This window comes from Panthera onca, chromosome E1 (genome assembly GCF_046562875.1).
Source record: "Panthera onca isolate mPanOnc1 chromosome E1, mPanOnc1 haplotype 2, whole genome shotgun sequence".
Taxonomy (NCBI): Eukaryota; Metazoa; Chordata; class Mammalia; order Carnivora; family Felidae; genus Panthera; species Panthera onca.
Genome location: NC_138352.1, coordinates 14,493,073 through 14,509,042, shown reverse-complemented (window position 1 = coordinate 14,509,042; position 15,970 = coordinate 14,493,073). Strand labels below are relative to the sequence as shown.

Below are 15,970 nucleotides of genomic sequence, written 5' to 3'. Positions count from 1 at the left end.
AACATTTGAACACTTACTTATTTAAAAGCGTGCTTCGTCTGCCCGTGTTTGGAAGTCTTCCTATCATCCAGGGCTGCGCTGCGGCCCGCGGTGCCGTGTGCTCCCGGCACGTGGACAGGAGGGGTGTTCCGCACGGATTTCCCTTCTCCTCGCCGTGCCGTCTTCTCCAGGAGCCCCGGCTTCCCCGGGTACGGTGGTGGACCCTCCGCCTCTCCTGGCAGCTCCAGAGGAGCTCCCGGGCTCCTCTCGCGCAAGTCCTTTCCCCCCAGAGACACCGGCTGCCCGGAAACACGGGCGTTTCCGCGCTGCTGCTAACGCGGGCGTCCGGCCTCCTTCGCTTGACGGTCGCGCCGAGTACCTCCCACCTCCAGGCTGGTCGTGTCCTTGCACCGGAGGCGCATTTCCCACGAGCAGCACGCGGTCTGCTCTCGCTTCCTAGATCCATCCGGCCACCTCTGCCTTCCAGCCGGGCCGTCGGACCGCTTACACGGTCACCACCGACACGGTTACGCCCAAATCCACGCGCCCGCGATCTTCTGTAGGTGCCATCTAGTCCTCGTCCCCCTCTCCTTACCTTCTTTTCTGCGTGACCCTTGTACACATTCACGGCCTCAGGGGACCTCTTCTGCTGGCGAGGGGGCTCTCCCCGCAAAAGCATGGCAGTGATGGCCTCGAGGTGCGCGGGCTGCCTCTTCCTCGCGGTCCACCTCCAGGCGGTAGCACATCGCATGAAGCGCGAGAAGCTGACCGGAGCCTTTCTTCAATTTCTGCCCCACCCCCACGTCCCTGCTGTGACCGCATGCGTCGCTGGTGTGCACGCCACCAACCCCCAGCGCACGGGGACTACTGTCTGGTCCGGCAGATGACCTTTGACAGATTCAAGGCGCAGGAAGTCAGGCTTACTCGTGGGGCTCCCGTGCCTGCGTGTGCACCGCGCGCCTTTCTGCCTGGGGACCCTCGCTAATGCTCCTCGTGGTGTGGGTCCGCCGGGCTGCCACCCTCCGGTGTCGAGTGTCTTGCGAAGTCCTCACTCTGCCGCCACCTGCAGAGAGCCTCCCGCTGCGCACAGAAGGCCAGGCCGGCGGCTTTTCTTCGGGGACGTTAGGGCGCCAGCCCGCCGTCCCCCTGCTGGTGCGGCCCCCGGCTGGCAGCCCGCTGTCTTCCTTCTCCTTGCCCCTCTGTTCCCTTTTATCGGCTGCTTCTGGTTCTCATATTGATCACGTTTTTAAGCAATTAGGTTAGGACTCGGGTGGTTTTCACGTTCCCTGCGCGTGGGGTTCCTGGAGCTTCCCGGGCCTGTGGGCTTGTAGTTTTCATCAAATTGGAAAATTTGGACATTTCTGAGCCCGTTTCTTGGGAGGTTTTTCCCGCTGGCCCGTCAGCGGCTCCGAGTACACACGTCAGGCCACCTGCAGGTGACCCACGACTCAGAGATGCTCCTTCGGTTTGTAAGAGCCTGGCTGTGCTCCCTGTGCCCGTGTGCACAGACCGCGCTGCCGAAGCTCTTCTGCGGCGGGCAGCCGGCGGTCGGGCTGTCGATCCTGCCCGGCACGTTTCTCACGGCCCGCTGCGGCTTCCCTCTCCGCGAGGCCCAGCCGGCCCTCTGAGGGCTTCGAGTTCCAGTGGAGCTTTTTATGCGGAGCAGGTTTCTGGCAACGGTTTCCACGTCCTTCTCGGCTAGTTCTCACACCTGCGAGGGGTCAGGTGGGTGTCGGCGGGTCTTTCTCCTCGTCGTGGATCGCGGATCCCCGCTTCTTCACGCTCCCGGTCGTTTCGCTCAGTAGTGGAGGCGGGTGCAGACCCACACGCTGCACAGGTGATCTGGGGAGAGACCCTCCCGGGACCGGTTCCGCGGGGACAACGGGAAAGGCTCTCCTGTGCCACCTGTCCCCGCAGCGTGTGCCGCCCCTCGGTCACTTGGCACCGGTCCGTCGGCCCTGCTCCTCCTCCCAGACGCGGCTGAAGCGCTTCTGGCCTCCCCCCACCTCCCCCCCTCCCCCCCCCCCCCCCCCCCCCCGTGATGGCCCATGGTGTGTGCTCAGCACATTCCTGTGGCCTAAGAAGAGGCCCTGAACTTGCCCCTCAGCTGGGGTCCGCCCTGCGTGGGCCACCCCACCCTCCGCCCTCAGGAAGTGCCCTGTGTTCACGCAGACGTTCATCCTAGCGTGGCCATCCCTGACCCTCCCAGTGGCCACTCAACGACCCGGTGAGCTCTGCCACAGCCCGAGAGCCCGTGGAGGCCGGCGGGGACCCAGTGTGACTTCTGGCCAGATGCAAACGAGGGAAGGGAACCACCAACCCCGCCCCCCCCCACCAAAGCACACGTAACTGTCATCTCCGGGAAGCCATCCGAGTGATCACGAAAAGGAAGGTGGAGGTGAATGGCACTCAGACTCAGCTGGAAATATTTCAAAAGGTCTCTCAGTAGGATGACGGCCTTTGAATAAACAGGTGCCACGGGCTGCTTAAGAACGAGTTCACGGAAAGGTCCCTGGCGCCCGCGGGCAGGTACAGCGGCACTGAAGGCCCGGACACTTCCAGCTGGCTGCAGCGTCATTAAACGTGTAAGTCCTTCAGCGCGGGCCCTGAGACTCCCTCGAGCAGGGGGCGGGGGAGCTGTAGCAGGTGTGCTCACGGTGGGCGCCCGCATCCAGCACATGCAGGAGACACGCAGGCCCCCCGAGACAGATGTGCCGGGAGGCGGTCTTTGGCGTGCAGAAGTACGATGACCACCCAGATCCCGCGAGAACGCAGTGGCGAGGTGCAGGCACAAGGGCCGTCCTTTTGACACACACAGCAAAGACTGAAGCAGAAACAGACACTCCCGGGACTAAACGCACACACAGTCTGGTTCTAGGCACTGACAGGTAGCAGAGGTTCCGCGGGGACGAGAGCGCTGGTGGCCCACCGGCAGGGAGGTGGGCCTAGGGGCGCCCTCTTCTGTCCCTCTCCTGCCACGGGCTGCTGCGGTCTGAGCTGGGCGCCCTACGCACCCAGGAACCTCGACACGTGCTCTGCTCGGCCCAGGACCGGGTAACGGGATCAGTACATTTTCAGATGTGCCGTTGAGAAAACGGAGACATTGAAGGACAAGGGAAGTTTCAGAACGACTTCCCTGGAAGAGCCCTTCTGTCCTCCTGTTCCCAGAGCACGGCTCTTTGGTGAGACGTGAGGGGCAAAAGAGAACTGACCGAAAGGTACGTTCCTTGCCCACAACACCAGGCTTTCCGATCGGCCAGAGAGGGTTTCTGTGTACGGGACACCAGCCGGACAGACGCTAGACTTACACTGTGATTCCTTTCATTCTAAAAGTTCCAGGTCACGGCTGTCATCTTCATACCACGCCGCTGGAAGCACAGAGGGGCGGGGGATGGGAAATGAAAGCGGCTCGCTGGAGAAAACGAGGGAGGCAGGGCCCAAATTCAGATTTTTAACTCTTTAGTCTAGCAAAGTTTTGGCCAATCTTCCAGAGAAGTCATTGCTCGTCTGAAGTTAGTTCCACAGATAGGAAGGTAAATATTTTGTCAAAACCTCTAACGTTCTAGTCATCATCACGGAGCAGACAAGCAACGGAACATTCTGTGGGTACAGCTATGCGCAGGGCACTGGGCCCAAGGAGGGTCAAGGCTGACCTGAGGTCAAGGTTAGCCTTGGGTGCGGCGAGCAGGAGGGAGGCTGTTTCCAGCACCGAGAGGACCATGGGGACCAGGAACACTGAGGTGAGTGGACCCTGCGTCTGGTCGACAATGTTCTTTCTGGTCGGTACCAGGGGACCAGGGAAAGGACTGAGGCCGACAGATGGGGACTGAGCCACCTCCCGGGACTTGTCTGCAGCCGCTATGAGCGGCTGTGCAGAAAGGCCAGGAGAACCTCCCAGGCAACGGTCAGAACTGCAAGGCTCAGCAAGGCCGCTACGCAGGCGAGCAAACAAAATCAGTAACCACGGAGCACAACGTCATCCAAGACAGCGTCGCCCAGATGCACCTGTGCTGTCACGTGTTCCTGGGAACGCCCGTGACACCCGCGTCCTCCGGCAGCCATCACCCCTGGCTCGGGCCCCACGGCACAGCTCCGGCGGCCTCAAGGTGCGCGGGTAGCCTCGGCGCCCAGGTGAGGGAGGACTGGGTCCGGCAGCAGCCTGGAGCTGCAGGGGCTCGTTCACAGGACGGCGGAGGGTGTGGGGAGCAGGGAGCAGCATGCAGGGCGGAGGCGAGCCGGGGGAGGTCTGCTGGAACGCGGAGGCAGCGGTGGGGCCCCGGCCACCTACCAGGTGCGGCTGGGGAGGGGGCAGGCCGGTTGAGGCTCTGGTGCCCGGCAGGAGGGGCGACAAGGGAGAAGCCCACTCCCCTCCCCGCCCGCCAAACCCCTCAAGCAAGCGACCACGTGATCACCGCGCTTCCTCCCCTCTCCACATCTACGGTTCTTCTGAAGCTGAGTGCCGCGCACGGGGGCCTCTTCTGGGGGGTGCCCGCTCCCGGCCGGCGCTCACCCCCACTCTGGAACCCCTCTGTGTCCCGTGAGTCATGCCTCCCACCTCGTCAATCCTGCTTTGCCTTCCTTCCGTGGCTCTTCCTCCTCCACACCCCCAGCCCCGGGGCTCACCGCACCCCTCAGGCACAGGTCCTCCCCACCGGGGGTCTCCCCGACCATCGCCCCATCACACCCACTCTCCCAGCCCCTCCTCAGCTAACCTACAACCTCTACGTCGAGGCCACGAGTTAAAAACCACAGCTTGGATCTTGTCCCATTGCGGACTCTTTACCGGTTCCTCTTGGCTGAAGAGTGGGGTGCCCTCCACTTAGAGGGGGCCCCGCGTACGCCTCCAGCCCCTCTAGGCCCTCACCCTCACGGCACAGCCCCTCAGACACGGGGCTTCCCCCCTGCAGCGGGGGGCTCTGATCCGCTAGATGCGAGCCTGTCTCCAGTCTCCAGCACAGCCCCCAGGGTGGGGCTCCGTGGAGTGGATGTGAGTCTGCGGCCCCAGAGGCCTGAGGACAGGGAGGGGCAGAGACTGGAGAGCAGAGCTGGAGGAGATGGTCCCCAAGGTCCCCAAGGTCAGGGTGGGGAGGAAAAAGCACGGGTGGGACACAGCAGGTCTGGTGGGGGTCTGGGTGAGGCAGGGTAGAGTTTAAAGAAGGAAGCGGTCAGGGTCACTTCCTGCTGGAGGACTGGAGGGGGCGGGGAGGGGGCGGCCTGCGGCACGTGAGGGACACGAATGGCGTGGCTGCAGCCCAGGTGACCAGGACTGGGCCCCAAGGAGACGCACCTCCCTTATTCTGGAAAGGGGGCACCAGCCGTGCCTGGAGAGGGAGGGAGGAGCTGGCCCTGAAGGCAGAGGCTTGGGTGAAGCAGGACAAGAAACGCGGGGTCATCGCAGGGGGACAGAGGACACGGCGTCACGGCGGGCAAACCAGCTGCGCTCAGCACCTCCGCAGCAGCCGCCGCCCGGGCCGGCCGACGCACGGAGCCCGCCTCGCGCCTGCGGGGACGACGCGGACTACTCACACTGTCCACGGCCAGGATCTTGGCCCAGATGAAAACCAGGAGGGGCCGCAGCTCTCGGGCTGAGCTCTGCAGCAGCTTCAGCACGTAGGGGAAGATGCCCACAGACAAGGCCTGGGGGAGAGAAGAGAGAGTGAGCGCCAGCACCGGCTCCCGGGCAGCCGAGCGGCGCCGGGGGCGGACGGCGCGGCTCGGGACGCGGTGTGCGCAGCCTTCGGCGCGGTGGGAATGCCGTGGGGGTGGACGCGCCTCACGCAGAGCAAGCGGCTTCCTCCGGCCTCCTCACCCCCGCGCTCCCAGATGCCGCGGGACTTCTCCGGTCCTGCCGCGTCCAGAGACCGGGGCTCGCCTCACGAGGGACGGGTGGCTTCCCGTCTGGAACCCGCCGTCCCCACCCTCGGAGGGCCTTGTCTGCTCTCGGCAGCAAAGCGCAAGGCCCCTTAATAGCGGTTCTCGTGCTTCGAACCACAAGGCGTCTGCCGCCTCGGGATGGGCCAGTCTGCTGGTTAAGACGGGGAGCAGCCGCGGGGGCTCCTGTGCCCAGATCCGGATGGGGCATCATCCCGGGGGGTCGTCTCTGCTCTCGGCAGGGCAGCGACAGAGAAGCAGGCTATCCCGGCACAAAGGACACCTGGGCAGAGCCCGGTTTTGTCCATCACCTCAGCGTCTCCCTCCAAGACAGACGGAGGGGGACACCCAGGACAGAGTCTGAGGGCGGGGTCTGTGTCCTTTCCTCATTAAAGGCTGTGTGTACCACAAATTAGATAACTTCTAATTATCATGAATATTGCTTTTTCAGACTGTAATTCTAAACTGTTGTTTGCACACAGAACCAAGAAGGTCCATGTTTGCAGCTGGTGACAGGTCTCCTGAACCTCCTCTAATTGGCAGGTCCGCTAACGATACCCCCCTTCCTTCTGATGTAGTTGTTGAAAAACAAGTCGCTTTTTGATCTGATTTTTGTCAGTGTTTTCTGTTTTCAATGGCCGTTTCTACTCTTCTGCGGAATGAGAAATCAGAAAAGGGTTTCCAGATTGTGCTGGGCACCGGAGCGTGAAGTCGGTGGATGGGTGTGTGCGGGCACTCCGTGGGCTCAGGGGCACCTGCAGGGGCGAGCCACTCCCGAACGGGGGCGGGCCGGCCACACTTTCTGTCTGCAAAGGCGAAGCCTCGCGGCAGATGGGAGGAGAGGGCAGAGCAAAACCAAACCGCCAGAGGCTGTAGTGACGGAGGCCGCGAGGCAGCACGTGCACCTCTAGGGCCCCTCGGGCTGACCGCCGCCCCTCCCCTGCCCCCAATCACTCCCAGCTTGTGAGACAGTCCTCGGACGCACCACCGAGTCTCCAGGGCTCCACCCTCCCCCGGCTCAGTGCGGGAAGCACGCACCAGGCTCACCGCCCAGGGGCCCAGGTCCAAGAAGCGCCCCAGCAAATCCAGGGCTCTCAGCCGGTGCACCTGACTCAACAGCACCTGAGAAAGGAAGAAGGAGAGGGCGTCACCGTGGAGCCGTGCGATTCTGGACGCGGGGGTGCACGCACACCTGCCCCCGGCTGCATTCGTTCATTTATCTACAGCAGGTGCTCCTTTCTCTGCATAAAATATGGGCCCTGCAGAAACTATTAGAACAAATACTTTTCAATTGCAGGTAAAAAGGCACCGAGGACACTGTGGTGTATAAACCTCCAGACAGCGTTCCTTTAATTACTCTAAACTAGGTAATCTATTATTGCGTTTCTCACCTCTTCTGTAAACTAAATAAAATACTGTGGCTTTGACTCCCCATCGCTGGGCACGTCTGGCCGTATCATTCCCGGTGCCCGGTTCATTTAAACGACTTCCCCACCGCAACCTTTTTAAACTATTATCAGGTTTTTGCTATTACAAATGATGCTACGATGAATATCCCAACAGGCACATTTCCGCCTATTCACATGGTTTTTCCCGAGGATAAATCCGAGGGTAGGAGCAGCACAAGTTTACTACCGAATTACCTGCCAGTGAACTACCCTGCACTTCCTACAGTCCACGCATGGGTGCTCCCCTCTGTGGGTGCCCCCCACCGCCCCGTGGTCCCTCCCCGCCGTGGGTGCTCCCTCCCTCCCGTGGGCCTTTGCTGATCACAGTGCACAGGACGAGGGTTTGCTGCTGTGTTCTCTGGTTATGGGACCTTGGGCCAATCGCTTCACTTCCCTGACCCTTAATTTCTTAGTTTATAAAAAAGGAGAAACACAAAACCGAATCCCAAAGGTTTAATTAAACAACAAATTAAGAACTCCGGGACAACAGCAGCCCACGACCCACTATTATTTACCAATATGAGAGACAAAAATAAAATATCCTTTTAATCTGAATTCATTACAAGTGAAGTTGATTGTCTTTTTTCCACAGGTTAATCGGCTATTTCTGTAGTAAACTGGCCACGTGTGTCCTTGTTTTCCCACTCGGATGTCTGCCTTTTTGTCTCATTGACATGGAAAAGTTCTTTATATGTTAAAAAGAACAATCTTTGCCACGTGTTTTTCTCTTGTTTTCTTTGTTACATCAGAGTTTAAAATTTCTAATGGGGTCATTTGTAGTGACTTCTCCTCATGGTATTTACGCTCAAGGCCGTGGGTACGGAGCCCCCGGAAGGCACTCTTCTGTCCACTGCCGGCCACCCAGCGCGTGTTCGTGGGCTCTTGCTGCGTGCGGATGCTGCGCTGGGGCGCGACTGGGGGCAGCGGGAGCCCCCCCCCCCCCCCCACCATCAGTCGCCGCAGAGACAGGCAGACGGCCACGTTGTCACAATCCGCGGTGACGGCAGGCAGTGCTGCGAATCATGTGCGCCTCTGCCCTCCTTGGGAGGGTCCTGAAGGTCCCCCTTCCTAGCGGGCAGCCAGGTCCCAGAGGGGAGGGGAAAGTGTGGGGTCCCCAGGTAGCAGGCAGAGGGGATGGGAAAGCTTGGGGTGTCTGAGGACGGGTCCCACAGACCAGGCTGAGGGTTTCCCCAGAGAAGCAGCAGCGAGCGTCCAGTGTGGTCGCTGGGGGATAGACCGGCAGTGGCCGGATAGAGGTGGGGGGGGAGGGACAGAGTGGACCTGACCCTGACTGATGGGGGGGAAGCGACCCAAGACAGCAGGGGCCGTGCCCGTGGCAGAGGAGAGGCTGGATGGAGGGGACCGGTGGTGTCGCCTGCTCCCGGAGGTCAGCGGCAGGAGCCGCGAGGACAACACGCTGGGTGCAGGGTGTGGATGGTGTCAGGTCGTGGGGAGGAGGCAGAGGGGAGTGGAACGCGACGGGGGGCAGAGGTTTCGGGGGCTCCCTGTGAGGGGCAAACACGGGCTGGAGGGACAGGTGGGGAGGGGTCTGGACAGCACCAGGTCCCCAGCAGGAGCGGGGGCCCGGGGGGCGGGGCGGGCGAGGAGGAGGAGCCGCGGCTGGCCCAGCCCCCGGAATGCAGTGTGGCCCCCCCCCCCCCCCGCCCCCCCTGCATCGGGGCCATTCCCACACCACCGTCCCCACGCACGTGTGGGCGTCTGGAGGTGTCGAGCCTCTGACGAAGAGTCGGGGCGAAGGCGTGGGACCCGATTCCACGCCGGACTTGTGGCCACCACGTGTGCCTGAAGCGGAGGTTGCAGGGCAAGGTCGGCGGGAAAGCGCGGGCCTGCCTTCCTTCCTGCGTCCTCGGCGGGAGCGGCGGAGGCAGCGACAGTCTGACACCGGCCTTGGGCGCATTTTCAAAACCCAGTGGCGCGAGGTCCGCGGAGGCACCGGGCCCGGGCCGTCCACCACGAGGCGCGTCCGGCCCGCCGACCCCACGGCGTCGGCACGCGGCGCAGGACGTCCCATCGGCGACTCGCCGGCCGCCCTCGTCGTACCGGAAACAGAGCCGCCTCAGGTGCCGGGTTCCCGCCGACCCCGGGTCCGTGAGCGCGGCCGCAGGCGGTCGGAGATCAGAGACGTCACACACAGAGACCCCGCGGCAGACGCTGCGCGCCGCTCGCGTCACAGCAAACGCGGCAAACGCGAAGGGAGCGCCGCGTTTCGGGCGGACGGTGCAGCGATCTGCAGGGGAGGCAACGGCCGCGAGGCTGGCTCTGGCTCCGCGTGCCCCGGCCTCCGCAGACCGCCCCGCGAGCCTGGCGCGGGGCTCTGCGCTGTGATATTAATGTCCGATTGGAAAAGGCCAAGTGTTGGCTTTTTAAAACATGACATCGTCCTTCGGATTCCTTCCGTTGATTCATATTTAGGAAAAATGGAAGCCTAGTGGAAATGAAAGTTACTTTAAAATAAGGACTGGCTTTTGGTTGTACGCTTTTTTATTCCTATTATTCCTGCTTCAGACTGGCCCAGGATCTGTGGAAATTCCAGGGACAGATGGCAAACGGCACGAGTGACTGGGTCTTGCCCGTCAGTGGCGGCGTGCACTCCCGCATTAACGCAGGGCTTGCCGCCCCGGCCACGCTTCGTCTGCCTCGTGTAGCGACGGTGCTCGGGCTCCCGGGCGGAGACTCCTGGCGGGGGTGGGGGGGTGGGGGGGGGGGCACTTCCTACAAAAACAGATAACAGATTCTGCAGCTCGGGCCTGGCGGACCTCAGTGGGTCCCACCGGCCTGGCGCCCAGGAACCTGATGCCCACCGACATACCTAACGCGTGTCACAGTAACACGCAGTTACTTTCCTGCCGTGGACTGAGAGCAACCCTGCACTCTCAGACCAAAAATTCTGTTTATCAATAAAACGATGCAGCGAAAGCAAACAGTTTCCCGATGAAATGCCCGGACTGCCTCGCGAGGTCTGTGGAGGTCCTAACACCGTCCTATGACATCCCCTCTTCTCTCTCCTTCCTGCAGCTCGGGGGTTCTCCCCTCTCGGTCTGGGGCTTCCTTGCACACCGGCCGCCCGAGGGGCCACGCACAGCGACGTCTCGTCCACCGCAAGACCGTGTGCACCTCGTGGCGGCTCGGGGTTTGAGGGACTTCCTTCCGATTCCTGCTGCTTACACTTCTAAAAGGCAAGAAAAGCCCCGGGGGCTGGTCAGGGCAGGTTATTTCCAAGCTCACCCTCGCAGGACGGGCTGCAAATCAGCTGGCCCGAGAAGACATTTTTCATCTGACACCGAAGGTCATCCGCTAATGCCTCTGAGTCTTGAGGCACAGAAAATCCTCTCTGGCGTGTGGAGAAAGTAGCAGGGATCGGAAAAGCCACAGAGTCTGTATTAAAATTCTCTTTCCCTCAGGCAGTACTTTCTGACTTGCTGAGGCCCCAGAGGATAACTTATGGGTGACAAGGTCCAGGCTTTGGCAAAAATACAGTTCCTTAAGATAAAGCAGCATGAAGTTAACCAGGCTAACGAGAAAGAGGCCGACCCCGTGGGCCACGCCGAACGAAGCCAGGGCGCCTCTGCATCGTGTCCCCGTCCTGTGGGCCAGGGCGCCTCTGCATCGTGTCCCCGTCCTTTCTCGTTAAGTACAGGTTTACGTACTGACCCGGGCTGGGCACGGCCCAGGAGACGGCCCTCCAGGATAATGGAGAGCCTGCTGCTTGTGGCTGTTTGCAAGATCGCACAGAAAACGTCTCCCCGCTTTCCCTTCAGTTATTTTCCGTTTCTTCGGCATTACGACGCTGGCTCTGTTAGGCCCTCTTTCCCCGAGGGAGTGTGGATTGTAAATGGAACATTAGGAAAAATGTCAATAGAAGGCCATTTACAGCAGGACTGTTTGCCAGACCCGGAAGACCTGATTTCGCATGCTTGTCCTCGCACCCGTGCTTTGCGAAGGATGAATTTCACTCCGCTGCACCGTCGAAAACACCGGAAGGTCGGTGGTAGGGCCACAGGCTCTGCGAGTGAACGTTCCGGCAAGCCAGGAGGAGCTACAGAGCACAGCACGTCCGCCCCGCGCCAAGGCCGTCCCCGCACGTCCTGTCCACTTACAGCCGGCCAGCGTGTGCGCTCCCTCAAGAGACGGCCCGCTGTGTTTCCTCCTTTTTACTGCTTTTCTTCAAACCCAGGACAGTCTTAAACTGATCTGGAGGCGAACAAGCTCTGCGGGCTATTCACGGTGTCAGTCACGGTACACACGGCGCCCAGACACATCCCGGGGGCGGCCGTGGCGGCCGCTGCTCCGGGGCGAGGACAGGCCGTGGCGTTTCTACCACGTCTCCAGTGCCCTCGTCCCAAGTCCCCTGTGCTGTCTGAGGTCCCACAGTCCCGAGCCGGGCGAAGCCTCGGTGCTGGGGCCGGCGGACGGTCCTCAGAGTCGGCTGTGTGACGGACCCAGAGGAAGCTGACCACCCCCCGCCCGCCGAAGTTGGGACGCTGGGCTCTGGGGGCGACACAGAGAAACCGTCCGCCCATTTCCCAAACGGCCCTGGGCAGCGGGAGCCGCTCGCGGGGGCTCTGTCGCGACGCGGTCAGCAGCCCGTGTAAGAAGGTGCCGGCCCTTCCGCGGGCCTGGCGTCCCTCGCACAGGCGGGTGACGAGGCCCCTGCTCCCACTTCGCAGGAAGGTGCCGGTGGCAGCCAGCCGGCTCTCAGGACCTGAGACCCTGAACCGGGAGGCAGCGCGCCTGTGAGCACCTGCCCCTCTCCGCCCACGGCGTCTGCCGGGCCACCGCACCCCGACCGCAGAGCCTGTGTTCCAGGTCCTAAAGTGAGTTATTAGACCTCGGTGTCTACGCTGACTAGAGGTCCACGCTTCCCGCAAACACACATTAACTGACACAAAAGTTCTGGGAACGTTTTCTCATCTTCCCCCCTGTGAAGAATTTTGGTAACCTGCCATCCACCTTACCCGATCACATCAGCTAAAAAAATTAGCCGAGTGAGACCCACGAAACCAAGCTTCCAACCCACTGGCGGGGCGCGGTCTTCGCGTGAGCACTGACACGGGCCACGAGAGGGCTGGCACTCGACCGCCACCACGCACGCGCCCTCCACACAAGGGAAGGCAGGGCTTTGGGTCCGGGCTGCCTGCTGCCCAGGAAGTCCCTGCAGTCGGCAGGCGCCTGGCGAGGAGCCACGAGGGCCGTCTGCGATGCGCTCACGGCTCCCCTCCTGTCCCCCCGGTGGCTCGGAGCTTCACATCCTTCCGAACAGAACGGCCCGATGCCACCAGCACATGCACGGTGGCGTTCCGCGGGTGCCCGGAAGGGCGGCCGACTACGACCCAAATGAGGAGCTCGGGGAGGGTGGGGGAGGGAACTCTGGCGCCCCCAGGACGGCCTTCCCAACTGAGTGCAACGGGAGCCGGTGACTTCGAGGGTCTGATCCCCCCGACCTCCAGGCACCCGGCCCGCGCATGGCCACGGGGGCGTCACACACACACGCACGCACGCACGCACTCTGCCCTCTGCTGGCAGCGGTCTTCCCTGGAGCCCGCTCAGCCCGTCCGGAGGGTCCAAAGACACTCACCTGCAGAACAATGGGAAGTTGCTCGGGCGGGCTCCTGTTCTCCACGCCCATGGTGAGCCACACCTGGAACGCGGTCAGCTGCTCAGCAAAGAACGGACTGTGCTGTGGGACAGGCAGGGGCGTTAGTTAGGGACCTCGCCCTGACACCACGCGCCCCACGACGCGGCCCCCACGGCTGCCTGGGTCCGGCTGAGGGAGGGCAGGGCGCAGCCGGGGAGGCGGCAGGAGCGACACGGTGCAGCTGGCGGCCTGCGCGAGCAGACCGGACGAGGGCGGGAGGAGAGGGTGTCCCCGGGCTGAGCTGGGAAGACCGCAAGGAGCGTGTCTGGGGACAACGTGGGGAATCCCGCCAGGACGAGTGGAGACGCCTACAGGACGTGGAGTGGGGACATCGAGTGGGAACCGTGCTGCACCTGCAGTTCGGGGCGGGGGAGTCGGGGCTGGAGGTGCAAACTCAAAGGGAGGCGGGAAAGAGCAGGGCTGAGCCCGGAGGCCAAGGGCGGTGGCGCAGAAGGAGGAGGGGTGGTGGGCGGGCAGGACGCAGCCTGGTTCCCCCGAGACCGGCCGAGCAGCGCCGAGTCCCCGGAGACCGAGGTGCAGTGGGCAGAGGCGCGGCAGAGTGCGCTCAACACAGGCGGGAATTTGGAGACTCCAGTGTGGACGGCACTGAGAAGGGATCTGGGTGCAAAGGGGAAGGACAGGAATGGAGGGGGTGGCGGGAGGGGAGTGGAGGGAGGCCACCCGGTGCAGAACTCTGGTTTCCCCGTGTGGGGGCGAGGGTGTATCTGGAAGCGGCTGGTGCCACGCGGGCAGGGAGGCGGGCTCTCGGGTGGGGCCATGCACCGCCGGCAGCCCGGGCGGCCCTCCGGGAACGGGAGTCGGGGATCCCCGGATGCGGGGATGTGGGCAGACATTGGGGCACTTGCAGGGGACTCTGTATCACTTCTATTTCTCAGTGACACGGAGAGGGAGGACACAGCCGAGCAGAGCGGCACGGGAAGGAAATAACCAGAGTTGTGATTTACTCCAGGACCCTAGAGTGAGGGGCAGGGGGCAGAGAGTATGTGAGGCCACCCTGGGGTCAGTGGAGGACCCAGGCACCGAGGTCACAGTGATGGGGGGGGGGGGGCGTGGAGTTGATCTGTCGTTCCTGGACTGGCAGAGGGGACGCCTTTCCCGGCAGTGACAGGGACCAAGCAGAGGACAGAAGGAGCAGCTCAAGGAGGAGGGAGGACCTGGCCGCCAGAAGGTCCGGGAACCGAGAAGCCAGGCTAGCGGGAACGCTGGGTTTTTCGGTCTGACAGAATCATTTTCACCTAACACACGGTTCTGCTGTCCCCAAACCCTGAACCAGAAGAATCCCCAGTTACAAATCTCTGCCTCCCAACCCTGTCCTCCTGCCCAAGGGGAAGGTGGTGGCTGCATTTCAGAGTGTCTGTGCGTAAGGAAGGGGGCCGGGAAGGTGCGACCGTGGCACGTGTAGACAGCGTGGACCCGCGTGTGTTTGCACGACTCAGGTCTGTAAGCCCCACCCCGGGCCTGCTCACCCCACACCGTCCACGGAGGAGCCTGGTGGGCAGAGCCACAGCGTCCCCTCAGAACAGTCCATGGCGTGGAAAGTGTGCGGAGAGCAAGCACCACCCAGGAGTCCGCGTTCCCGCAAAGTCGGCGTGGGCCAGGTGCACCAAATCGGAGGGCGACCTGGGAGCTGGGATGGAGCCCCCAAACTGGCTTTCCTGTTTTCAAGTGTGAATTTTTCCTGAACTGGTTAAAAACAGTAACCTCTGTTAAGCTCTCCGTCCCCACGCGTGGGAGACCTTTGGTCTCTGAGGGGAGCTCGGGTAATTCAGGTCATTCCATCTCTTTCCCCCTCCTTCTAAGTCCGGATTTGAATGAAGGATGCTCCCGTGTTGCTCACTGCCGGAGAAACCATTCCACTCCGCGAGGACAAGCGTTCCACGTCTTTTCACCCAAAGCTCACAGAAAGGGCAAGTCTCTGCCGCTGAGGTACGTGGCGAGGGCTGTCGTGCCCCTTATGGCGCGGGCAGCCCCCCAACCCAAGCAGGCTCGGCATTCCAAGCAACGCGCCCCAAAGCGCCTCGAGAGCTGCCCCCGTGTGCACCTAAGGACGAGGGAGAGCAGGGGTTCTGGGCCGGGTCTCCAAGATTACGGCTGTAGCATCAGAGCTGCTGTGCAGAGGCTCTGAGCCATGGGGCCGCGTGTCCAGGCCTCCCAGGGCAATTCTGAGGCCAGGCGGGCTGCTCTGTGGTCAGCCCACGTGTCAGATGGCCCCGGGGCCTGAAAAGAGGCGCGAGCGGAAAAGGACAGAAAGCGGGAAGGCCAGATGGGCACAAAGAGCCACCTGACCCCTGGGGGATTCAGGCACAGAGGAAGTAATCTCAACACACCTCCTCCTCCTCTTCTCGCTTACCATCCCCGGTCCCGACACGGCTACACTGCCCGGTGTCTGTCCTCACGTGCAGTGACACTCACTACTCACGATGACCTCACCACTTACAAGAGGAGACAAAAGAAAACTGCCCAGTGGCCAAGAGCGTTCAAATTCCATAGCCTGTCAGAGCTCAGCCTGCAGATGGGCTTTCTTCAAGTCCTTCAAGAAACTCCATGCTTCCCAGCGCGAGCAACCACTCTCCCCTTCTCCCGACATCAGGAAATGCCAAATCTGATCAGGCTCCTCTCCGTTGTTAATTAAATTCTGTCCTCCCAACTACTGACCTTGGACAAGTGACCAACATGCTGGGCTCTGTTTTGGCATATTTGACAACGAGGTTTTAAAATAAGGCCAGGGGCGCCTGGGTGGCTCAGTGAGTTGAGCATCTGACTCTTGATTTTGGCTCAGGTCATGATCTCACGGTTTGTGAGTTCAAGCCCCATGTCAGGATCTGTGCTGACAGCATGGGTCCTGCTTGGGATTCATTCTCTCTCTCTCTCTCTCTCTCTCTCTCTCTCTCTCTCTTCCAATCTCAAAATAAACAAACATTTAAAAAATAAGAAAATAAAAAAAAATGAAGACCAGTAATTTATAGGAAAATTATTAGAACAAAATAGTGAGTTT

General features: G+C 61.7%; 1 protein-coding gene across 1 annotated transcript in view; it reads right to left on the bottom strand.

Moving 5' to 3' along the window:
- Positions 1 to 15,970, bottom strand: part of RPTOR (regulatory associated protein of MTOR complex 1) — a 331,619-nt gene that overhangs the window by 77,548 nt on the left and 238,101 nt on the right. Inside the window, exons 11-13 of the mRNA XM_081791320.1 lie at positions 12,895 to 12,996; positions 6,889 to 6,972; positions 5,506 to 5,616 (exon numbers count right to left, since the gene is read on the bottom strand). Of these exons, the coding sequence (XP_081647446.1) occupies positions 5,506 to 5,616; positions 6,889 to 6,972; positions 12,895 to 12,996 (297 nt within the window). The remainder of the gene's footprint in view (positions 1 to 5,505; positions 5,617 to 6,888; positions 6,973 to 12,894; positions 12,997 to 15,970) is intronic.